The following is a 24,661-nucleotide window of genomic DNA, read 5'->3' as shown; positions in this document are numbered from 1 at the left end:
CTACTTTTATTGGAGTAGTGCAAGTCACCCCCTAGAGGAAAGAGAAATAGTGTGTATTGAATTATACTATCATTAAGGTTGGGAAAGTCCTCTTAAGATTGTCTGGTCTAATAGTCTACCCATCACCTCTAAGTCCACTAAATCATGACCCTCAGTGCCACATCTATGCTTTTCTTGCAAAGCTCCAGGAATAGTGACTGCATCCGTTCCCTGGCCAGCCTGTTCCAATGCATCACCAACTTGTTCTAGAAGAAATGTTTCCTTATATCCAGTATCTGGAACCTCCTTGGTGCAGCTTGGGGCCATTACCTCACATCCTATTGCTGTTACCTGGGAGAAGAGGCCAACCCCCACCTCACCACAGCCTCCTTTCAGAGACTGGTAGAGAGTGACAACGACTCCTATGAGCCTCCTCTTCCTCAGGGTAAATGTCCCCAGTTCCTTCAGCCACTTCTTGTAGGATTTGTGGAGCAGACCCTTCTCCATCTTCTTTGCTCTTCTCTGGACAAGCTCCAGGGCTTGATTGTCCTTCTCCTTGAATGAGAGGCTCTCTAGTCCTCCCTATCAATTCCCTCCAATCAACTCCCTAGTCCAGATAGCAACACTGTTTCTGATGCAATCCTGGTCTTGACTATCAAGGCACACTCTGCTGGCTCTTGTTCAGTGATTGTCACTGTTCAGCCCCAGCTCCTTTGTGCAGCTTTCCAGTCCCTCTGCCCCAAGCCTGTGGCATTACATGGGCAGTGCAAGCGCAGGACTCATCACTTGGTCTTGTTGGAGCTCATGCAATTGAACTGAGCACATTGATCCAGCTCATTCTGATGCCTCCGTAGGGTCTTCTTACCTCAAGGTTTATCAGCATTTCCTCTCAACTTGTCATCTGCAAACTCACTGAGAACATGCTCAATCCCCTCATGGCTATGAGTAGAGACACTAAACAGGGCTGGCCCCATTTCTGACTCATGGAGAACACCCCTTGAGATGGTCACCAGCTGGATTTGACTCAATTCAGCACCACTCTCTGGGCCTGCCCAGCAAAGAGTACGCCTGTCCAAGGCATGGGCTATCAAGTGTTCTAGAGAATTCTGTGAAATTCAGTGATGTATATCATGATCTGTGTGTAGGTGAGATAGCTGTAACAAGGCATTTCCCTAAATGCCTTGTTGATATTTGAGTATTAGTTAGGCACCAAATGGCTCTAGGCTGTTTACCACTCTAAACTGTCAAGTCTTAACCAAGGCTTTGTTATCAAATGTATATATTAATTAGAACTTTGGTGGAAGAGACTGAGGTATTTCGAAATACAATAAAAGGCTAGGTGTCAGCTGAGCAGAGGTTTGGAAGACCTGTAGTTTGGGCTGGAGCACTATGGTTCTCCTGCAAAGCAATGGCTGTTGCTTAATAGAGCATGTTGAAGATAGTGCCATCATAAAGAACTTCAGTGGAGAAGCTTGGATGTGCAGTTTCTACTCTCACTGTTACGCTGTTCATTTCTGCATTTTCACTGGCGCCTTTGAGATTATGGCCAAAGGTGCATTTTGTGGCTTAATTGAATGCTGTAAAGCCTATGCAAGAGTAAATAAAACGTGCCCGTAGAAAACAGATAAAACCTTGGCTTGATGATGAAACACTATCAGATGATGAAACACTGCTATCAGTCTGTGAGTTTGTTCTCTTACTAAATCTGCTGGGACTTTCGGGACTCATTAGTGAGAAGAGTCCAGTGTTAACTTTGTTTCCAGCAGCAGTCAAGCTTACTTCAGCTGCCAGGTCTGTAACATGGTACGTGACTGCACCTGGTGGTAGTGAAACTTTGAAAGGACCAAGTTCAATCCCTGAGCCGTTATCTAGTGGTCTGACTTCAGTCGCTGATGCTAGGAGCATTGTCCAGGCCTTATCTATCCAGTGGTGAGGTGATCACGATTGCATTTGTTTGGCATGAATCTTTGTGTTCTCAGAGTCAATACGATACGCATACCTGTTACAGTTTAATTGTTCATAAAATTGGAATGGATCTTGAAGTCAGTTCTTATGCTGTATAATGTATGATGTGGTTCAGCTAGTGCTCAAAACAAACTTCATGACAAGAGAGCTAAAAATAATGCTGGTGTCTTGGGCTTGCAATTGTTACAAAGTGGTCAGTTTCGTGTAGTAGGTTTTCTAGTGTGGTGTGACTTAAATGCTGTCACAAAACCCAACAGCCACTGCAAAGATTGCATTACTTTATTCGGTAATAATTCTGTGTTGAACTGATTCATATTCTCAATTTTTTCTCCCCACTAAATCCCCAGGAGCTGTGGTTGTGTCAAACCCCAGTACTTAGGTCTTGATTGTCCTTTTACTTTAATGTTCATCCAGATGTATTTAATAGTTTGGAACAGAACATTTTATGTGTTTCTTTTTTGTTCTTTGTTTTTTTAAAGCTTTCTTTAAGATATCTCCTTGAATTTCTTAGGAAAGAAGAGCTCTGAAATCATGGCAGGGAAACCTAAGCTTCACTATACCAGAGGAAGAGGGAAGATGGAGTCAATCCGGTGGCTGTTAGCAGCAGCTGGGGTTGAAGTTCGTACCTTATTTTTTTTCTTATTTTATAAAGTGATAAGATTAATTTCTGTTTGAAATAAGGATTTGGTTTCGGAAAGGTTTTCCAAGTACTTCTATATTTAGAGATAGGTACAATATCACCTGTTGTGCTGCAGAATGCTTACATGCAGTAACACACTCTCTTGTATTTTATTTAAGGTATTCTTTTAATATGCAAAAAGAATCATTAATTCGTTCATTTTTGAAACATACATGTTGTGGAGATCTTAAATTTTTGCTACAGACCAGAACAGTCTGAATTTCCTGTATCTTAAATGTGAAACTTCAGAACACAATCTGCAAAAAACGTGGTTTTTGTTCATTAGTCAGGACCTGACAAAGATTAATCAGCAAAGCTGCACTGAAGCCAGTGGGGAGCTATCTAGATTCACACCAGGTGAAAGCTGTCCAAAGGCATCTTAATTTCTGTTCACTCTGCTTGAATGCAATGCTTTGAAACTATTTTCTTAGGCATTGTGTTGCACTGGAAAGAAAAGGCTTTTTTAGTGGTGCACATTCAATTTGAGTATTGCTGACAGAGGAGCTGCAGAGCACAAGTGCTCTCATTCAAATGTCTTCTTCATTTAGAAAACAGACAAAAATCAAAAATCCAGAGCCCTCTGGAGTTGGGCTCAGTGATCCTTGTAGATCCATTCTAGTTCACAATATTCTATGACTCAGTTACATCTATAAGAAAAAGAGAGGCATAAAATGTGTAACAGGAACAGGCATAGCATATTAAAAACTTCTAAATATTTCACATGGTGTGAGCTGCTTTTCAGTGAATGATTCATTATCTGTGAATTGTGCATGCAAGTGAGCAGAGCTTTATGATGGAAGAAGATTTTTTAAAGGGATAGCACTGTGCATTTACTGATGGGTTGGGAGGTGTAGCCCAGGGTTATTTGCCAACACAGTGATGACAAGTATGAGAAATAGTAGGGAGAGGTGGAGTCTGGCTTCCAGACTTTCTGTTTTCCCATTAACTTTGGAGTGTCACAGTGTTGTTTTCTGTCTTTACTTTTCAGTTTGAGGAAGAATTTATAGAAAAAAAAGAAGACCTAGAAAAATTACGCAACGGTGAGTCTGCAGACTAGTAAGTTCACATCAACAGAACAAAGGGAGTGCTTCTGACTTTTATCAGTGAGAGATGAGATTTCTGTAAGATCTCGGATACAATGTGACTTGTAAAGAGATTTGAGAGAACAGGTTGCCTTGTTAAAGCTTTAGATCACTCAGCATTAGAAATGTCATGACATGTTATGAAGTCTGTTCCTTAGAATCAGTGGTACTACATTGCTTGAATAGTTTGCTTTTTTTTCTTCCCCAGATGGATCCCTGCTGTTCCAGCAAGTGCCCATGGTGGAAATCGATGGGATGAAGATGGTGCAGACCAGAGCCATCCTCAACTACATAGCAGGGAAATACAATCTCCATGGGAAAGACCTGAAGGAGAGAGCCTGGTACAGTAGCAGTACATACTGTCCTTATACTTTTTCAGTGTTTTTAGTGTATGTGAGAAGAATATTGCTCTGAGGTGACTGTGTGCAAAGCCGCACGTAACGTACTCATGCTTTGTCCCCTCGGATCCAAAGGCAGCTTGAACAGACTTTGACACTAAGAGATTCACGGTGTTAGATATCAATATCATTAGAATTTTCTGGCCACATTCAGGCTTATCTGAACTACCAGAGTGGAATTACGTTGTGTTGCTGGGTAACTGCAGTACAGTAATACAGTTATAATGCCTAAGGCTGTTTATTTTTTGTGCTTAAAGGGGGACTACAGAAAAGATGCTGGACTCTTTATCAGAGAGTGTAGTGACAGGTCAAGGGGAAATGACTTTAAAATAAATAAAGCTAGATTAAGTTAGATCTGAAGAAGAAATTGTTCACAGTGAGAGTGCTGAGGTACTGGAACAGGTTGCCCAGAGAATCTGTGGATGCTCCATCCCTTGATCTGTTCAAGTGTGTGGCAACTCTGCTTGCAGAAGGGGTGTTGGAACTGGATGGGCTTTAAGGTCCTTCCCAACCCATGCTATTCTATGATTCTATTCAGTTGGCAGCCATTTTTTGCCTGGATCCTTTTATGATTTGACATCAAAACTGTTATATTTTCCATAGTAGCTTGCACGTGTGATTTTTTTCTTATAAAAAAAATAGATGAGTAGGGTATCAGTGGAAAAGTGGGGGCTTAGGGGTTGGACTCTATCTCTAGAGGTCCCTTCCAACCCCCTGTGATTCTGTGAAAACAATGTGAGCATCGGTTTGACTCTGTTTATACTCTGCTTGTTGCATACACCATGAGCCTGCTTCTGAAGATGTTTGGGAAAACAAAAAACCTGAGCTGGAATCAAAGTGGAAGAACAAAAAAGTGAACCAGTGGTTAGGCTGCATTCATTAACAAGTGATCTCTTAAGTACTCTATTTCAGGAAAATAATCAAAATGGGAGTTTAAACCTTTTCTTTCAGGATTGATATGTATGTGGAGGGAACAACAGACCTGATGGGAATGATCATGGTTCTCCCTTTTCAAGCAGCGGATGTGAAAGAAAAGAATATTGCCTTAATCACTGAACGAGCTACAACCAGATACTTTCCTGTTTATGAAAAGGTAAAGGGTGAAACATCAGGAGTCCACAAAGGCAGCCAAGCAGGGTGCAGCCCTCCTGCCCCAGCCCCACACTCATAGCTTGAAGGCAGGTGGTGGTACAGCTCTGGGACTGTATGATGGAACCAGCATTCAGCAATGGGAAAAGAAAGCTGCAAAGTAATACTGGGCTGATCTCAGTACTGAGCACCTTTGCTGTCTTAAAGACTACTCAAAGGGCAAATTCTCCTTGTTGTTTGCAGGCAGTGGACTTTCACTTTTTGCACGTAGCTTAGTGGCTGGTAGCTCCCATTGTTTTGCACAAATGCTCCATTTAAATACCCGTGCCAGCCTTCAGAGCTCCCTGCTTAAAAGTATACAGACCCTTGATGTTTACAGTTAAATCCAACCACTTGTTATAATTAGGGACCTAATTTTGTGATTTTTCTTGAACCCACTGCTTTAATGGAAGTCACCTAGAGATCATTACTGTCCTTTTCTGAATTGCTTTATTTGGGCACCCTTAGATGTGCACAGAGAGATGTGCACAAACAGAATGTATCTAGCTTAAAAGCAGGAAAGCAATTATCTGATGGCTACCAGGCACTAACGAGGTGGCCTCTAAGGAGCCTTCAGCTACAGCATTAGTAAGCTAACTGCACTCAAAGCAAACAAAAAACCTGTCTTTGCTAGGTAAGATTTGGCAAGGGGAGGAAGGGTTGTTCTCTGTTGCTCCCAGGAACAAAGCCTTCGTGTTCCTATGTTGCCATTTCCTACCAACTTGCTATTTATTTTATTTTTCTCTTTAGGTTCTTTTATTTTTGTGTCTATTAACATTTTTTCTTCCTGAATTAGAGCTAGCAATGATCCTCACCTCCTGCTGCTGTTTGTGCCCTGCATGGCTGTGCTGTGCAGACTTTCTTGCAGCGCTTTCTCCCAGCGTAGCAGTTTCTCCATGTCTGTGCCAAGGCTACACAGCCGTGCTTGGCTCAAATTCCTGGTTCCCCAGGAGGAGCACAGAGAGAGGTTAAGGAAGAGGTCAGAGAGAGAAGGAGTTTTCAAGAAAAAAAATCATCATGGGATCTGCTCCTACAAGCTAGCTCTGGGGAATCAGAATATTTTGGAGGATATCTTTATACAACTTTCTGGAATCCAGAAAAATGCAACTTTTGTACTGTCTGTGGCGTCGTAGGCAACTATTACAAGTTTTAATGTGAATGTTTACTGGGAAAAAGTCTTTAAAATGATCTTTATTAACTTACATTAGACAGAACTAAACTTTGCATGACTTTTAGCCCAGCTAATTTTGTCAAAAGAATTAATAACTTTCCTTCTGTACTGGCCGCTTAAGTGGTCCATTGATTCAGCTTGGCAGGATTTGCAGTCCAGGCCTTGTGCAGTCCTGACAGTAAAATCTCCTAGATATGGTCACTTTGAACAATCAGCAGCAAATGGTAATTCAAAAGCACTGCAGGGTGTCTGGTCTGATGCTCTGTTTGAGAGCTTCCCTGGCTTCAGCAGTCAGGTTTTGGTGCAGCTTGTTTTGGTAGTGGGTTAGGTGTATGAAATAGCTGCAACAAGGTACCAGGTATTTGTCTGTCCCAGAAGTTGCTGCCTTTCTTAGGCTAATACTGGCAGGTGGGATTGTAATAGGAATCATCTGTATGGGTTCTTGCATGGATTTCTTTTGCTGTTTATCTCAGTAGAAATCTGTCTGTTACATCTAGGTAAAATCATTGCATACTGTATGACTTCTTTATTTGTTCTTATTTTGTAGGCCTTAAAAGACCATGGTCAGGATTATCTTGTTGGCAACAAGCTAAGCTGGGCAGACATCCACCTGCTGGAAGCCATTTTAATGACAGAAGAACTTAAGGCTGATATACTGTCTGCATTCCCTCTGCTACAGGTTAGTGATCATCTGATCTCAGCGTGGAATGTAACATACACATTTCACTGCCCAGCTTTAAAAGCTCATTGATGTTTAAGTCTTTTGAACCATTGTACTGAGTTGCTGGCAGCTTGATCTTCTGTTGACTAAAACAAGCTGAAACAAGCTGAACACCCCCACAGTCACCTTCCTTCAGCTCTGCTGCTCCCAGTTGCTTTCAGCTGGCAGGAATTCACTTTCTGACTCTACCAGTTTGGTCCTGTCACTCCACTAACATGTCTTCAAACAGCTTTGGGCATCAGGACAGGAGGTTATGGCTTGCTGTGGCTGAAGTTCCTAGCTTACTTTTGCTAGCAAAATTACATTTTGAAGAAACTGTATATAGAAATGTTTCTTCTTTCTTGTCTTATGTGGTGTTTTGCACTGAGGTGCTCCTGCCTTAGATTCTTTTTAGCCCAAATACATCTGTAGTATTTGGATTCAGGTTGTGTTTTTTCCTTTTTTTTTTTTTTTTTTTTTTAATTTCTCCTTTTGCAGATGAATTTTTACTCTTTAATATTAAATTCTCCCATCCACATCTGGAAAACCAAGGAAACTCTATGGCACCATTTCTGATTAGAATATTCACACCTATTCACACCTGAATTTTCCAAAAAGACCAATATATTGTGAGACGTGTTTGCAAATATATATGCATACATTTTTCATGAAAAATACTGAGTGCTGAGCTGGCTCTGAGTAGCTACTAATATTCTCTGCTTAATATGTATGTATGAGAATAAAAAATCCAAGTCATCTGATTTTTAAGCTAAAAAGGATGGGATTATAATTTCCTTGCTTTCACTGGCTTTCTTACTTCTTACAGGCTTTTAAAGGAAGAATGAGCAATATCCCAACCATCAAAAAATTCTTGGAGCCTGGCAGCCAGAGGAAGCCACCATCAGATGAGAAGTCAGTTGCTAATGTGAGGAAAATATTCAGTTTCTAGTCACGTGGCTGCTACAGATAACGGGCCTGTAGTCAATTACCTAAGCTGTGCCTCTGAAGTGTAAACTGCGTAGATCTATTCTGTGGTTTGTGCCCTATACTCTTTGAGATGGAAGACAATTTAGATTAGAGTAAAAGGCTGTTGGACCTGCTGATTACAGAAGGCAGTGTTTTATTACCAAGAGTTCTTGCTACCATCAGTTACACAAAATAAAATATACTGCTGTTTGCTGTTTGGTTAGCCATTAATTGCAGTACATGCCTGGTGAAGTGTTTCAGCTGTAGTTTCCAAAGCACGGCAACAAAGCCTCTTTCCTCCCTTTTTATTAGTTGCAGCCCAGAAGAGCCACTCCATAACATTTGATAATTCATTTTTTACTTTACCTGGTCAAAACTCGATGTATCCCTGTGCATTTATTTGCTGCCTGTATTAAAAAATAAAAAAATAAATAAATAAAATCTCATGGTCTCTGTAACTTTATGGCTGAAAGAAAGAAACTATTTTAATCCTTACATGAATCTCTTAGATTTTGATCGCTGAAAGATCAAAGTACGTGTGTCTAATGAGTCTGCTGCTACTCATTCCTTGCTCTTATTCTTGCATGGCTGGACTGCTGCAGTGAGGAGAATGCCACTTGACTCTTTTACTTTCCCTGTTACTTCTCAAGCAGCTCTAAAGAAACTGCACTGGCTGCTTACCTTTTCAGTAAAAGAGTTTGCAGATGCTTTAAGGACTTGTTGAGATAAAGCCTGTTTCAGATTCTTTACCCTCATTTGATGGGAATCGTCACTGTCCACTTCAAAAATACAGACATAAACTCTTTTTGTCTTTCCAGTTAGCTGTTTTTCTCAGTAAGACTCAAACAGATGAGGGAGAGAAACCTGTTAACCAGTATATAGACAGAATTGCTGACCAGCAACTCCTTTTCTGACTTGTGTGGGCCAATAACATACTTCAGAGTTACACATTTGGAACACCCCAATCACCCACACACTGCTCATATTAGTTCTTCGCTTCTTAAAATTAACATTACTTGGCTGGCTGGAAGCAGCAGTTTGAACTGGAAGGGCAGTTTGCCTATCATAGTACTTAACAAGTTTTGTGTTGCTACGCCTCTGTTCCAAATGGAACGGTGGTCAGACCATTGCAGACACTAACACAGGGCATCAGCTATGCATTCTGTAAGTGCGTGCTCAGTCCCCAAGGGATACAGTAGACTCGCTAAGAACATTACTTGCTTGGGCTGCACAGCTGTTTAGACAAAAGCTTTTGGGTTAGAGTTGGGCTTTGACGCCTGTCCTTGTGCCCATGGGGTAGTTCTGAGAATGCAAAGATGGCTCAACTCTGGAGTACTGAACAATGCAAAATCCCATTGCATTTAGCATATGAGCTAGCAAGCAAGTGATGATAGCAAGCATCCACATTTCAGCACTAGGTTGCCTAAACTTTTCTGTAGAGCTCACCCTACAGAAGCAGGATTCATCTCCTCTACAGCACTGGTCATCTAAGCTTGTTATTGTGGTACACGGCTGTCCAATTCCCCTGACTGCTCTAATTCAGGATAGAAAGAACCACATCCTACATGTCCAGCTGTCGTTCTACTTATCAGAGTCCTACACTGAAATCCATAGAATATCAGCTCATCTGCACATAAGCCTGGTGACACCTGGTGGTGACTGGTACAAGCATTTGCTAGCTAAAGACTCGAGGTGGTATTCTGCTAATGGATTGGTGTAGCATTAAGAGCAGACATACACACTCAGAAATAGGTTGCCTTTATGATACTGTAATATTTATTTATGGATGTTATGTATACATATGTATATTCATGATATAAGGGACACTAAACCACATCCCTTAGTGCCAGAATAGTTGTACGCGGTACGGTGTGTGTTTTAAATCAGTAATGAATACAGAGCAGCTCATCCAACTTCCCCTGACGAAGTGACACTTCACTCTGCATAAAAAAGCTGAGAGAAGCTTCAAACATTTTAAGTTTTATTTCAACACTGATAGTAGGTTTGATATTTAGAAACAGTGGAAGAAGATAAACGTATTGAAAAGGAAGACAGGTTTTTGTATAAGACAGTACAGGCACATGCCTTTATTCATCAGTGACTAACAATATGGTTAGAATTGATTACTTAATTACAGAAGGTAAAAAATTATGCTTCAAAACAATACATCTCTGAGATACAGTGTGGCTTCTGGTGTGCTCAGCACCTCTGAAAGCTATCAAATTTAGAGGTAAAGGTCCCTTGAGTTAGCAGATTGCTTAAGCAGATGAAAATGTATCATTAACAAACCACTGTTTTAGCTTTTATAACTAGCTTGCAAAACACCAGCTGGCAAGTGCCAGTAATTAGGGTACAGATACTGATCTTATACTGAAAAGATAAAAACAAAATAAGACTTGTGTTCCAATTCTATGATTCTATGATTCTATGATTCAATTTGTCTTTCAAGTATGGAGAGCCTGCCTGTTTGTGAGGTGGGCATGGCTGTCATACTTCAGTTCTCAAGTTGCTACATTCTCCTACAGAAGCATAAAAACAAGCCTCAAAATCATCAGAAGGCTGTAGAAAAGAAAACAGAAAAAAGTCCATATACAATTGTGCATAAACAGTGAAAATCATCATTAAACAACAGCACATTCATAAATACCTGACACCAGAATCTCCAGTAAGCAATCTTTCAAAGCATTTCAATCTATAGCATCACTGACCACTCAAAGTCTAAGCATACTGTTCTGTTGTTGACACAACAGAAAATAACATTTTGCAGTTTCAGTCCTGATTTATAACTTTTAGCAACCGTGTGTGTGTGTGTGTGTGTGTGTGTGTGTAAGATGACTGTTGTATGAAGTTAGATGACTGGCTTTATGCATATCTGTATGGAAGCACTGAAGCTTTCCTCAGGTTCTTCCAAAAGCCTTAGCAACATGCATTAATGTTTAACTGTAGATATCTGCTTTCTTTGCTGAGAAATGCTGTCCACAGTTTATGTATCTGCCTAGTGAGACAAAAAGCAGGTAAATGGAAACAGGACCAAACTAATTTCACTTAAACCACACAGCTGCTAGGTGGTAGTAACCTCCACTGATACTAGCTTGAATCAGATATTGAGTAGCAACTATTTGAAAATCAGTGAAATCTTTACATTGAGATCCTCAATATATGTTTACCTCAGGCATGCTACAAGTCCGGCTGGCATCAGTTTCTTGGTCCTCTTGAACCTCATTCCCATTATAATGGTCAAAAGAAAGGCTGAAACTGTAAAAAAACAATTCAGTGCATTTGTTATCTCTTTCAGAGAGGACTATTCAGGAATATGGAGAGTAAACAAAGGTCATGGACATGGTTTGCTATGAAACATAGTTCAGTAAAATGTGAGATCATAGAGAGATCTGTAAAAACATTCTTGCTTTCCCAAAATTCATTACCAGGATTCCCTTCAGCTGCAGATGAATGCAGCAGAACGCTAAATCCTTCTCTGTGGATGCAAAACAAGTTTGTCAGGTGATGAATTTGTATTCCTGTGTACCTGCATTCATAGGGCTACCAATGAAGTTGGAAGAATCCTCTTTGTTAACAGTAACGTTTATGCTGAGTTACAAATACAGTGTGTCATAATCCAACACTGCAACTGTTTTTCTTACTAGCTATTCAAGGAGCTAGAACACAGAAACTGTTGTGATTTTTTTTTCCTTTTTTTTTTTTTTTTTTTTTTAATTTTTATTTTCCTTTTAGTGTGCTGGATCTGTATTTGCTAAGCCTTAAAAACTAGATTTGAAAGTTTTCCTTTATTTCTGCTCTAGGATATGGCTTAACATCTACTGCGGTCGTAAGTACTTTTGATTTGCAGCAAGGCTTGCAAACCAGGTGGGCAGATCCAAAGGGCAAACATCATGAAAGGAATTGCACCTTCTTCCTGGACCTTTTACCTGAAAACAGAGGTAGCAACAGGCCGGTCAACCAGACCTAGAGATTCCAAGTCAGGCTAATGACTGCTAAGGAGATTAAGAAAACATAAAACTGCAAAGATAGCTACAGTTGAGTTAAATGCTTCCTAGAAAAGGGCAGAGGCAGGGCTGACAGCTGGGTTGTATCATGCTGGCAGCTCTTCCATTCTCACGGAGCAGATAAACCACCCAGCAAACTCTCTTTAAACTCCACCACCTTCTGTGGGCAGTGCTGCGCTCACAGTTGTCAAAAATGAGTTTTAAACTCATTCCAACATCATGTGACAAGTTCTGGCAGTTACAAACAAATAAAGACAGCTTGCTTCACTCTCCCTTGCTCTTATTTTCTGGTCCCATATGATCCTCTCTGGAATGTCTGAAGAGCAGACTATTCCACAGCATGGTCTTGCCAAGGGCCCCGAGTATATTCACAATTAATTAGAAGCTACAAAACATGCCTGGTTTAGTTTGTGAGCTCCCTGCATTACCAGTATTCGACTTTTCAAATGTGCCAAGGAGTTTTTAAGACGTTCATCTTTTAGACCTGATTTTCAAAAGCATTGAATATTCAGCATTTCACTTTTAATCACTTAAAAAAATAATCAATAAATAAAGCCAAATTCAGCTCAGTAAACCATAAAGATAAAACTCATAAAGCAACTCAATACAGCAAATGCATTGAGTTGCATTCTCACTAACAAACTTAAGCATGAATTTCTACACCTATTGCAATCAGTAAGCAATCTGGAAAACACAGGAGCTCACTTCAGGGGCAGTGGACTCTCCTTTCCTTTTTTTTTTTAATATTTTTTTTTTCCAAGCATTTTCAAATCAGCAACAGTGGATGAATGCTTGAAAAAATAATTTATAAAACTACTAGGGAAATTTGACTCTGGTATCTGTATGCCACATACACTTGGCACATAGGACAAGTTACCTAAAACAAGGATTTGTACTGAATCATTACCTACACTATTGTAGGAGGCTCCTGAGTAAGTGACAGATACTGCAGATAACCACAGTTATGGAGGAGATTTTTCTTCCTTACCCTTTGTAAAGGTTTGGGGCACTTGTCTCTCATTACATTCTAATTTACCCCACTAGTTTCTATGCTCAGAAGGGTCACCCTCTTCCATGCATTTAGGCTCCCTCTCACACTTATGCTCTAGTTGCTCTAGGTACTTCAGAAAGCTAAGCATAAATGAAAGCATTCTGATCTTCTACAAAATCCATAGACATTTATTAGAGAGCCTGGATTATTACATCTGACATCTACATTAGTGGAAATCATACACCAGTCCTTCCAAAACAAGGGAACTGGAAAACAATCAACATTTAGTAAGTTCTAACCTTTCTCTTTCACAAGTTCTGTATCCAAATTCATGATTTCATTGACCCATAAAAGTACAATGTTGGATGTGCTTAACAGCATCTCACACTGAATGACTACAAATTTACATACTCTCATGGCTGCGTCTTCAGTGCAAAAAGGATGTCAGTAATCTCAGTAAGTTCATGGCTGCAAAACCTGAATATCCAATTTTAGGCCACATAGGAACAGCTGAGGTACACTATGATTACCTTTACCAAAGAACCCAGTTGGTGTGAATGTTACTTTTTTTTTTTTTTTTTTTTTTTAATTACATGGAAGACATTTTTACAGCTGCAGTTGATTTCAAACATAAAGCCAACAAAAATGCTCCACCATAAATTCTAACTAAGGTCAGAAAAAGTGATTGTGTGCCAGCACAATCTGGATTACATGCCAGTTAAGTGTGTGTGAAACCACAGCTTAAGCCATCAGTACTAAAATCATGAGTGGCAGAAGTTTCCAGGAACTCTTACTGCAAATCAGTTACATGAGGTGAATGATGTACCCCTTACATAGAGATGGTAGTTCCTTGCTTTCATGAGGGTTTCATGGAAGCTTGCTAGGATGATAATTACTGCATGGTTTGTACCTTTTCTTGGCAGTAAAGAAAATCACCACATCGACCATTTGTTTCATTGAGAGCTAAGGACACTCAACATCACGCAAGACTTTATCTTACACCACCTTTAAGTCTCGAGTCACATTCTGATCTGTCTCTTATGATTTCATTCCAGTACTTTTCCATGTTTCTCAGCTGGATTTCACAACATGTGCATTGTTATGTAACTACCCAGCACTGCCAGGCGGTGCTGTGTGAATGAGCCGCCTTATCTTGCCAAGAGTTCCATGCGTAAGCTCTTGAATTTTGCAAGCTAAGCTGAAGTGTCAAATTCTATTTCAAAAAAAAACAAAGAAAAAAAAACAAAGAATTGTCACAATGCTTAAAACAAGAGAGATTTTTACAGGCACTTCAGTGAAGTCTTTTTTTATTGTTTTAAAGTGCAGTAAAACACTTACACAATGATATCTTCACATTTCTTGGGTCACGTGTTACACAGTAAGCTCCATAGCCAGCCACGGAACCAAAGGTAAGACCAGCAGCTAAAGAAATTTTACTACCTGCAAGAAAATATTCGAGTGTTATCTTTCAACACAATGTCTTTATGCTCAGTTTACACAGTAGCTTTCTCTCTACACAGTGTTATTTGAATATTCTGAAAACTGAGCTGCCACTGTGCAGCTAACTCACCCTGTGTGAACAGAGACAGCATTTCTGTAATTTTCCTCCTAGTCTTTCTTTTGTATAGCATTACTGGCAATCTCTGTTAAGCTAAAGGGTGAGGATGAGGATCTACTAACATTTGTAATTTGGGAAGATAATCTTTGAAGAACAAACCCGAACTAGGCGATTTTTAATATCACGCATACATTCAGAAGCATTTTTGTAACCTTTCTGGTCTATCTATTCATTTTTACTGTATCTTATAGCACTTAGGATTCTCTGAAAAATGACACTAAAGTCATTATGGTCAATGCATATAAAGGCTAAACTGGATGCCATGCTATCACTGACATTACATTTAATAAAGATCTAAAAAAAAATTCAACAGCAAAAAAAAAAACACCCCAAACAATGAGATGGCGATGAGGATGAAAACATGTTTTTTTAAAACAATTTGACATTTCCTTTCAATGCTATTACACAACTGGTTCATGAGGTTCACAGTTTCTGCAATATGTTTGGTTTCTGAATAGGCATTTGACTTGGTACCATATGATAAAAGTGCAGAACCAGCACAGCAGGCAATATCTGGATTAATCTGATTCCAAAATGATTACAAAGGAAGAATCCAGAACCCCAGAGGACATATAGATTCCAGTTCTGTTATACTGAACATTTTTAATCAAGAATCTGCAAGAAAACAGAAATCATTACTGATAAAAATAAATAAATCACATTTTCCACAAGGACTGACCAGCTACTGAAGACAGAAGAAAACAAGCAAATGGGATAGTTAGTGAGAGCAGACAGGGGGGTGAGGGGGAGAGGGGGAAGATTTTCATAAAGTAAAGACATTAAAGCCATTTATTTAGGAGCAAACATGCACACACTGCGCAGGGAACTGGTGATCCCGAATCCCAAGAATCATAACGGATAATGCCATGGTGAACAAGACTGCTGCACTGCTCGGACATTCACCCTGGGACAGTGAGCCGGGAGCTCCGGCTGTGCTCGGCACAGCTGCGACCTCTGCCGGGGCGCTGCATTCAGCTCAGGAAGGCTGCTGCCAGCTGGGCCGATTTGCAGCAAGTACCATCAACGTGACTCAAATGTGGAAAATATGCCTTAAAGTACATAACAATTTAAAACCTGGTTGCCTACGTTAGAGTGAAAATGAACAGCGTTAAAAATGTCAGGCATAATTAACCATCAGGGCAGAAGAAGTAAATAAAAAGTACTCTCCCCGGTGTGCATTTGAAATCCCCAAATCAATCCCACATGGCTCTACAGAATGTATGTTTTAATTGAAGATAACCTATTGTGCTTAACACAGGAACAATTAAAGGAAATGAAATGGCACAAACCCATCAATTGAATAAATAGAAAGAAGTGACCACTTAAGCATAAGCTGATCCAAGCAAATCTTCTAGCAGCACAGGCTGGATTTAAGATGCAGTCGTGTTCACTACAGCACAAGTTACACGCCTTTCACCATTTCTTTTTCAAGAAACATAGCAGAGAAGGAAGAGATTCCCCAACCTCAACATATCAGGACTCACCTTTACGAGTGTATCCTATAACGCCTCCAACAGCCAACACAGCAGCATATGCAAACCCAATCCAGTCAACAGCCATGGTCCCAACTGCGGGGGGAAAAAACATATTGCAGCAGAAGACTTGGGTAAAAAAAACCACATTGTTTAAAGTGTTCTAAATAACATCTCACTTTGGAAGTCGTGCTTTATTACTGTATCACGCCATTCAAAAGACAAAGGTGCATCTATTGGCTGTCACATCACCTTTTCACCAGCTGGGGCCCTTCCTTACTCCTCAGCACAGAGGCAAACCTTACTTCTATCAGGCTGTTCCCAGTCAAAAATACACATATGCAAGCAGCAAGCTGGGCGCTAGCTGAGCACGGGGTTTGTTGCACTGTGCTTATGGCTGGTCAGAGCAAGGCTCAGCGCTCCTTCACCCTGGTCACACTTAGTGATGGCACAGCCCTGCAGCACGGCACGGATTGGAGGTTTTCAGTGCTTCTCTGTAGGAAGGCTGTGCTATTCCCTTCTTTCTCCCAAATCAAGTGCATTCTTAGTTTTGAGCGTGTACTTTTTCCCTGAGCAGGTGCATCTAGCACGGATGGGACGGCAGGAATGAGAGCACACCATCGCCTGGCGTCAAGCCTTTCATACTAGAAGGAGGGACTTACAACAATCCCTGCACAGCTGCAGTTCTCTCGGGAGCTACAGGGCTAAACGAGGCCGCGCTACGACATCAGCCCTGAAAATGGGGTCAGGGGCCGGGCTCAGAGCTGCCCTCTGATCCGCCACCGTTCCCGGCCTCGGCGGGCCGTGCCCAGCAGCGGCTGTCCCCGCGCAGGGCGCTCCCATCCCAAGCTCCGGCCCCGCTCCCGCTGAGGGCAGGCAGCGCCGCTCCCTCCAGCAGAAAGCAGGCGGCCGCAGCACAAACCCATCGCTCCCCCCGGAACCCGCTCGCCCCCCGCCGTACCTCTTTCCAACGCACCGCCCCGTCCCGCCCCGGCGCCCTCCGACCTCCCTCCGCCCCGCCCTCCGCCCTCCCAGCGGTCCGTGCTCAAGGCTTTGCGGGCGGTTTCCGTCTTTGTCCGGGCGAAGAGCGAGGAGAGTTGCGGGTTTGTGCTGCCATCACGGCGCCGTGAGGGAGGAGCGCCGTTCTGTGGCGCTTGGCAGAAGCGGGGAGGCAGAGCAGGGTCCACGCGAGGCTGCAGCCCTCGGCTCGAGGAATGCTGTCTGCTGCTTCGAGAAGCTCCTTGGGCAGCCTTGGGGTGGCTGGTCTTCGTGGGCTCCAACGGCAGTGTGAAAGATCTGTAGTCTAACTTAGGATTTTAAGTCTGAAAACCCCATCACATCCACCCTGAAACCATGACCAAGAGCCAGGCCCAGCTCTGCTCACAGCCCCTCATGCTGGGCTCTCCCTCCCTCAATTCATTGCTGAAAGCACTTCTGTTCTCTGCATTGGATCATGGAATTGTTAATAATGGATAAGAGCTGTAAGATCACCCAGTCCAACCATCAATCCGTCCCCACCGTGCCCACTAACCAGGTCCTTCACTGTCACATCTGCACTGTTCTTGAACATCTCCAGGGATGGTGACAACACCACCTCCTCGGGCAGCCTGTGCCAGTGTCTCACCACTCTTTCTGAGAAGAATTTTTTCCTAATATCCAACCTGAACCTCTCCTGGTTCAGCTTGAGGCCATTACATCTAATCATATCACTGTTACACAGAAGAGGCCAACCCCCACCTCGCCACAACCTCCTTTCATCTAGTTGTAGAGAGTGACAAGGTTTCCTCCGAGCCTCCTCTTCTCCAGACCAAACAATCCCAGTTCCCTCAGTTGCTTCCCATAAGACTTGTGTTCCAGAGCCCTCACAGCTTTATTGCCCTTCTCTGGACACGCTCCAGGGCCTCCATGTCCTTTTTGTGGTGAGGCTCCCAAAACTGAACACAGTACTCAAGGTGCAGCCTCACCAGGTCTGAATAGAGAAGAATGATCACCTGCCTGCTTCTGCTGGCAATATTATTTCTGATAGAAGCCAGGATGCCATTGGCATCCTTGGCTACCTGGGTACACCTCTGGCTCATGTTCAGCTGGCTATTGATGGATACCCCCAGATCCTTTTCTTTTGTGCAGCTTTCCAGCCACACTACCCAAACCAGCAGTGTTGTGTCTTCAAAACCAAGGATTATCTGCATGAAAATGCTCTGGCAGACATGCAGACAGGATGCTCATGCTGTTTGTTCAGGGAAACCAACAGACCCAGACCTCAGGACTCAGATACTACACACGTAACTGATTTATCAGACCACTTGACGCGGTTATTCTAGCATTTTACCCTTCTCATCTTCCAGCACTGTTTGTTGGAGCCATTCCACTGCAGGCTATTTTTGTCCATATTTTCTCATCCTTGATACTACTTTAGCTTTCTCTCAAATTAGCTATTCTTGATCGGTTGGGACATGTAGCTCAGTGGTAGCTGGAGGTGCCTGCTGTGACATTCCCCATGCTTCCATTGTTCCTGCAAGCCAGCTGAACATAAGCATGGCTACAGGGAGAGAAACACAATGCCATGTAATGTGAGTTGGATACCTGCCTTGTGTAGGGGTCATTTGAAAATCCCTGCCAAAATCTTGTTTTTCCTTTAGATTTCTTTGCCTAAAGGTGTGGGAGTTTTCCGCTCCAAAGAGTTTGCTGGAAAGTCTATCAGTACTCTCATTAGGGTTTTAACATACTTAATTTCCACTACTAATGTCCCATTTGTTTTTTCTGTTAGCATTTAACTGTGACACAAACCCACTCCACGTGAGCTGTCCAAGTCTGCCTGCTCAGTGGAAAATAGAACCATTTTCCTTATCTCACAAGATTCAGTGGGAAGGAAGATGAAAGGTACAGCAACTTTTGGAAAACAAGCATAGGACACTTGAGGGCAGGACGGCTTCAAAATACAAACCAAATCGGGTTCATTAATCTGAAGTCCAGAAATCTTGGATTTCTTTATGAAACATTCTGAGACTTGCAGCTCTTGAAAAGCACAACATAAACAAAATAAGCATTGGATTAAACTGAGCAAAATCATGCAGTCCTACTGGAGGTGATTCCAAAAGATAAACAGCTACAGCATCTTTTGGCACCTATAGAATAATGCCCAGTTGCAGTTCCTAATTCAGTGATACTCCTCACTGAAGTCTGGGTTAAATTTGAATTCTCATAATTATACACAGCTTGTAGGGTTCCTCTCTATTTTCAATTATGAAAAATATTTGGTATTGTTTTCCCTAAGCTATTACTTAAACTACTGTCTGTTGTGAAACTGTTGCTGTGTTTTTACAGAACAGATGGCCTCTTGGGAGTGGTTTTTGTGTGAGGACAATTCATTAAATTAGTATGTTGGTATCATGGTAAATCACACCCCTCATCCCTAGCAGTGAGGGATAACAGAGCATGCAGCAAGGCTAGCGTAAATGTTGCTCAGCGCTTTCTATACTTATTTTCAATTGTTCCTAACTGCCAGTCTGAGCTGAAATTTCCCCTGCCGGGTGTCTATTTCCAGCTGTTTTATTTTAGCTTGTTTTGGTTGTTTTGATTGATATCATGATTTGTTTGCTTTGTTTTTGGAAAGTTCCATTTGCAACAGCTGGGCCAATTACAAGCATGAATTTAGAGAATACATGGTTTTGTCCATTATAAACATAACTATTTCACTCAACAGCCTCCATGTCTCTCTGGTTTAGAAAAAACAGTTTTCATATTTGGCAAGCTTTAGTTTCAGGAGCATTCTTCCATCTTCATGGAAATGTGATCTTAAGAGAGGTCACATATTGAGAGGAAGCTTCTTGATATTATACAGCCCACTGCCCTAAAGATTGCATCTGTATTGATAAAGGGGCATCTCTTTTTTAGGTCCATCTGCACTCACATCCAAGCATATTTATATACTCCAGCTGAGCTTCTGTCTTGATTTGCAAGCATTCTATAAAAAGCAAGAAGACTTTAAGGGGCTGAAATGTAATACCTCAGGACCCTCTCCTTCAACGTTTTTGCTCAGGCTACCCATTGTTAGAAGGGAGGGGGCTGGCAGAAAGAATCACATGAAAGACCCATCTCATGCTATAGGCTCTTTACAGTTTTTGCTATATTACCACTGAATACACTGAATTGGAGGTAAGAACTAGGGAATCTTTAAGATCCCTTCCAACCCAAAGTCATTCGATGATTCCCTGAGTACTATAAAAAAACAAAGATCCTGAATCAGGAAAAAGAAGCAGCTATGTACGCTGAGACAGCTGTAATTCAGGAAGGTTTTTGCACAAAAGATTGTTCTTTTCAACAAGTGGGCCTATGGAAAGGGAAGAATAGGAAAATCTAGTTTTAAAAATGCTATTTTAGAGGCTTCAGATTTAATAATCTGTAGTTGAATAGGAAAGAATTATGTTGTCATATTGGAATACGAAAAGGTGACCATTAAAAAGAAATTCTGTCAGCTTTCATACATGCACATTTATATAAGCAGTGAGAAGAACAGCAGTGTTAAAATAATTGAAGGCTGTCTTAAAAGGCTGAGAGGACTGATGTAGAGCTTCACTGGGCAGCTCCTATGGATCGTTACCTTTCAGTCCTGAGCTGTTACTTCTTGGAAAATTTAGTAGGAAGGCATGGGTCGGTGTCATTCAGTCTAATTGTAAAAAGCTCATTATAATAACTGTGAAATAATCTTTCCAAACATATATGATAATAAACACCCACAAAAAATAAGAATCTTTCTATGAACTAAACATATATGACATGAACTGAAGCCTGAAGAAAGAAGCAGGCAGAGAAAAGAGTGATTGGGCAGTGATTTCAGAGGAGATGTTGCTCTAATTTAATGGTCAGCTGCTTCTAAGGGGTTTTTTTTTTTCATTTCCAGTTTTTCTTTTCAGTCCTTTATGTTGTTCTGTAATTGATGTTTATTGCTCTCTCTCTCTCCGCAAGTCCTAATGGCTGAGTCAACCCCATAGCCCAGTGAAAGTCTAACCAGGCAGAAATACACGTTTTTCTACTGAACTGGTTTGTACAGTCAGTTCTCAGGAGGGTCCAAGAAGTGCTGGGGCACAGAGGAGGAGCTGGGACCACAAGACCTGGTGGAAGGCTTGAGAGAGCGTGTGCAAGAATCAGTGAGGAGTGAGAGAACCTGAAGCTGCGTATTCCCTCTGACTCTGCTTTTGAAATTTGCCTGTGGGAGAGCCTTATGAAGTAGCACTGAGAAAAGTCTTGGTAAACTGAGTGAAAAGCAGCTCAGGATTATGGTTGTTTAATGGTCTCTGGAATCTTCCCAGATTCCAAGTCTAAATAACCAATTGTTTCTGGAAGCTGGCAACCACCAGAAATAGGGTTTGTGCCCACATGCCCACGTGAACTGGTAGTATCCAACAGGATTTTATGGTGAGGACTCTAGTGAAAGTAGGTTCTAGGTATACTTGGTATCAGGAGGATTGAGGGGGATAAATGGGTGAGTGTGACTGTGGTCTGCAGTGATTTGGCAGAGCACATGTAAAACAGTTTCTGTCCATCAGGCCTGGTCAAAGGGAAATAGTAAGAGTTAAGAGTGAGCGATCGAACTACCTTGGGTTCTCATCAACGCAGCAGTGCATTTCTTGAGGAAATGGAGATTTTTTCCTTCAGTACCTCAGAAATCCTTCATTTAAATAAATCCAGATTAGGAATGCTGGCTGTGCTGTGCTTCCGAGTTAGCCAGAATTTCTCATCTTTCTTAACAAGTATGTAGATTTTGGAGCAGTTCAGGAAGTCAGAGTGAAACCCCAAGGGATTTCAGAGTCATCTGAAGTTGCTTGTTTGTCACTGTGTGATGTTTTTAGCTGATTGAAAACAACTTGTGAAGATGAAAGTTTCTTAGGAAGAAGGAATGTAGTGTGGGTGTGTACGTGTGCATTCTCAGCCCAGTATTTGTGGTCCTATGATAGAAATCAGGTCTCAGATGCCTCTCACCACTGTGTGCTTCATGCAGCGGGCTTGTTTTCAGCTTCATGTACCAAGAAAAAATAGGTTGCTTGCCAAAGGCCTGAGAGTCTCTTGCCCTCCTCAGATTCTAGCAGACACACTAAGGCACACCTAAAACCTCAAGGTGCCTTCCCTGAGCTGAAAAATAGCCTGCAGATATGAAAGTTTTAGGATAAAATTCGTATGTTCATATCTTGCACTTACTCTTTCCTGGTCATCAGTACATAAGCACTTTCCTTGTTGGCAATCAATGGTCTGACACAGGAGCAAGAGCTTCAGTCAAGTCCACTATGAACACTTATGATCTTACAAGCAGTCATATCCAAATCATAAACATCCTTCTGGTCTTTCTCACACCAAGAAAGTAAATGCAGCCTCCCTCTCGGAGGGAGGAGATCTGTGAGAGCCTGGCTTTTATGGGGTGCACAGACAGTGGTTCAAGCTGAGATTTTGTAATAATTGGAGTTATTTCAGTTGCTGGCTTCTTCATTCTCCGTCCCTCCCTTGACCCAGCTTTGGGACCCAGTGAACTGTGTGCCAAGTGATGATGATCAATCATCAAAAACTGAGGGAAGATGTTGTTTACTGTTGACATTTCTGCTCTGTCATTGCAGCCTTGGAGAGTTGATGATCTCTGGGATCTTTGCTCATGTATGGAAGAAGAAAGTGAAATCCTGCTCAAACCCATGTGCCACGTTCTCAGGGAGCAAATGGAAGGGAGGGAAGCTCTCTGTAGCATAGGCTTCAGTTTGGAGAGAGTGGATATGATTTGGAATTATAAAACTAAGGCAGTGGGGCAGAGTGTCCAGAGGCATATGAGGTAAAACGTGAGATTGGTAGGAGAGTTTATATTTGTTTTTTTGCAAGTGGTATCTCTAGTCCTCTTAACTCGGTGAAACCCAGTATTTAGATCACTAGTAGTTTCCCTGTTGAAACATACAGCTCTAGGACAATCTACACAATATTAGCACTTAGAAATGGGATTTAATCTATAGCCCTCCTGGTGCTGTCTTCTCCACTGGGGATCCTTCTGCTTTGTCTGCACAGAAATTGATGAATAATCATGTCCCAGGAAAGATTTTTTAAGCTATCATAAAATTTTCCACTGGGATATCAATGTATTTTGGCTATAAATTGAAGGTCCTCAGCTGAAAATTGCTTAGTGCAGCTGAAGGAACGAGAGTGCCAGATCAGACACACTGCTAGGCATGAATCCCAGCCCTTATTTGTATGAGTATTCCTTCTGCCTGTAGCTAACCACATGAACATTGTGAGTATTGCTTACATAAGTATTACTGAGAAAAAGTGGTGAAAAGGCTTGGATTCTCACAGCAATGTTCTTGTTCCAGTACTTTCCCAGTGAGATTCTGACCCCATTTCCTTTTCAGAGATCATTAGAGTTGGGATATCCAGGAAGGATGACCACCCACTACTCAGCAGCCTCCAGGAACTATTACCAGCTCTTCTTCTAGACCTATCAGAAGTCACATTTTTAACAGTTCAGACATTTTCATTCTCTTTCCAAAGCTCATCCCACACTTAGATACACCAGGGTGTATCAAGCAGTGCTGTAGTGAATATTCAGAAGATCTTTGGTCTCTGCTAAAGAGTTTTCCATGTTCCTCCAGTGTCTAAGTGCCAGAAGGCTCCTTATAGCTATGTGGTGAAGGAGTCCCTGGTGGGTATGGGGTCTTGTGGTGCTTTCATCAGGCACTGTGGGTTGGATGTATCTCCTGCCAAGCCAGACCTGGAGAAACACATCTCAGGGAGACTTCAGGTACCTCACCTAGTAACTCTGGTGACTTCATGTGAAAAAAGTGAAAAAAGCTACCTTCATTTTTTGTTGTTAATGCCCAAGGGTGTGCTGCTGTGTGTGTAAGGGGAGGATTTTAACTATCAGACAACAGGAGGTGTTTGCATGTCTACTTTCATGACTATTGAAGCATGGAAAAAAGGAAGTTATTTTTATCGTTACACCTAAAAGGAGGAACCAAGCTAAGGCTATTGCATAAATCAGCTCCAAAATTGAAAATGTGAGAAAAAGGATGCCAACAATATTACAACTTGCACTCCAGATTTCAAGCCAAACAACTATGAGGGAAGAAATATTCCATAGAAAAATACTGCATTCCTGCCATCTCTCTGGCCAGAGTTGCACTCATTATGGTAAACTATAATTGTAGCATTGTGAATACAGCGCTGCAGACAATGGCCTGCCAGTATTTTTCCACTATAAACCCTCATGTGAGGTTTGTAATTTTTTGAAATGCAATTATCTTTGGCTGGGACACCCAGCTGCAGTCTCAGCCCAGAAATTGATTTTTTTGCTTCCTTTACCAAGTTGTTCAAAGTTCATTGCTCAGTTAAGTGTTATGGCCTTCATGAGGCAGCGTCCATGCTGTAAAGATGCACAGAGGTTTTGCTGTCACTGCGGGCTTATCAATGCTGAGCGTACTCAGGGCTGAGATCCTACCAGAAAGTGCACATTTTGGATCAAATGCCTGTGTTTGTGTCAAT

At 41.7% G+C, this 24,661-nt stretch overlaps 3 protein-coding genes across 4 annotated transcripts in view; 2 read left to right on the top strand and 1 right to left on the bottom strand.

The window, feature by feature from the left end:
- Nucleotides 1-1,128, top strand: part of LOC122190748 (glutathione S-transferase 3-like) — a 66,322-nt gene extending 65,194 nt beyond the window's left edge. Inside the window, exon 6 of the mRNA XM_042890840.1 lies at nucleotides 1,125-1,128. Coding sequence (XP_042746774.1) covers nucleotides 1,125-1,128 — 4 coding nt within the window. The remainder of the gene's footprint in view (nucleotides 1-1,124) is intronic.
- A 728-nt stretch (nucleotides 1,129-1,856) lies between these two features.
- Nucleotides 1,857-8,509, top strand: LOC122189027 (glutathione S-transferase). The gene is made up of 7 exons (XM_042887802.1): nucleotides 1,857-1,908; nucleotides 2,456-2,562; nucleotides 3,612-3,663; nucleotides 3,914-4,046; nucleotides 5,055-5,196; nucleotides 6,950-7,081; nucleotides 7,929-8,509. Exons 1-7 carry the CDS (start codon nucleotides 1,872-1,874, stop codon nucleotides 8,049-8,051), a joined length of 726 nt encoding a protein of 241 aa, XP_042743736.1. The 5' UTR covers nucleotides 1,857-1,871; the 3' UTR covers nucleotides 8,052-8,509.
- A 1,519-nt stretch (nucleotides 8,510-10,028) lies between these two features.
- On the bottom strand, nucleotides 10,029-17,161 carry TMEM14A (transmembrane protein 14A). 2 transcript variants are annotated; one of them, XM_042895198.1, is made up of 5 exons: nucleotides 17,115-17,161; nucleotides 16,166-16,249; nucleotides 14,402-14,503; nucleotides 11,236-11,323; nucleotides 10,029-10,627 (listed from the first exon to the last, which is right to left on the bottom strand). In XM_042895198.1, the coding sequence occupies exons 2-5, from the start codon at nucleotides 16,239-16,241 to the stop codon at nucleotides 10,588-10,590; spliced, it is 306 nt and encodes a 101-aa protein (XP_042751132.1). In that variant the 5' UTR covers nucleotides 16,242-16,249; nucleotides 17,115-17,161; the 3' UTR covers nucleotides 10,029-10,587. The 2 variants fall into 2 exon arrangements, with proteins under 2 accessions (XP_042751132.1, XP_042751131.1); XM_042895197.1 differs by lacking the exon at nucleotides 17,115-17,161 and adding an exon at nucleotides 16,816-16,954.
- Nucleotides 17,162-24,661: the final 7,500 nt, after the last annotated feature.

The sequence above is a fragment of the Lagopus leucura genome, unplaced genomic scaffold (assembly GCF_019238085.1).
Source record: "Lagopus leucura isolate 7727_CA_CO unplaced genomic scaffold, USGS_WTPT01 Super-Scaffold_73, whole genome shotgun sequence".
In the NCBI taxonomy this organism is placed as follows: domain Eukaryota; kingdom Metazoa; phylum Chordata; class Aves; order Galliformes; family Phasianidae; genus Lagopus; species Lagopus leucura.
The sequence above is the reverse complement of the archived record's forward strand: the minus strand, read 5'-3'. Positions and strand labels throughout refer to the sequence as shown.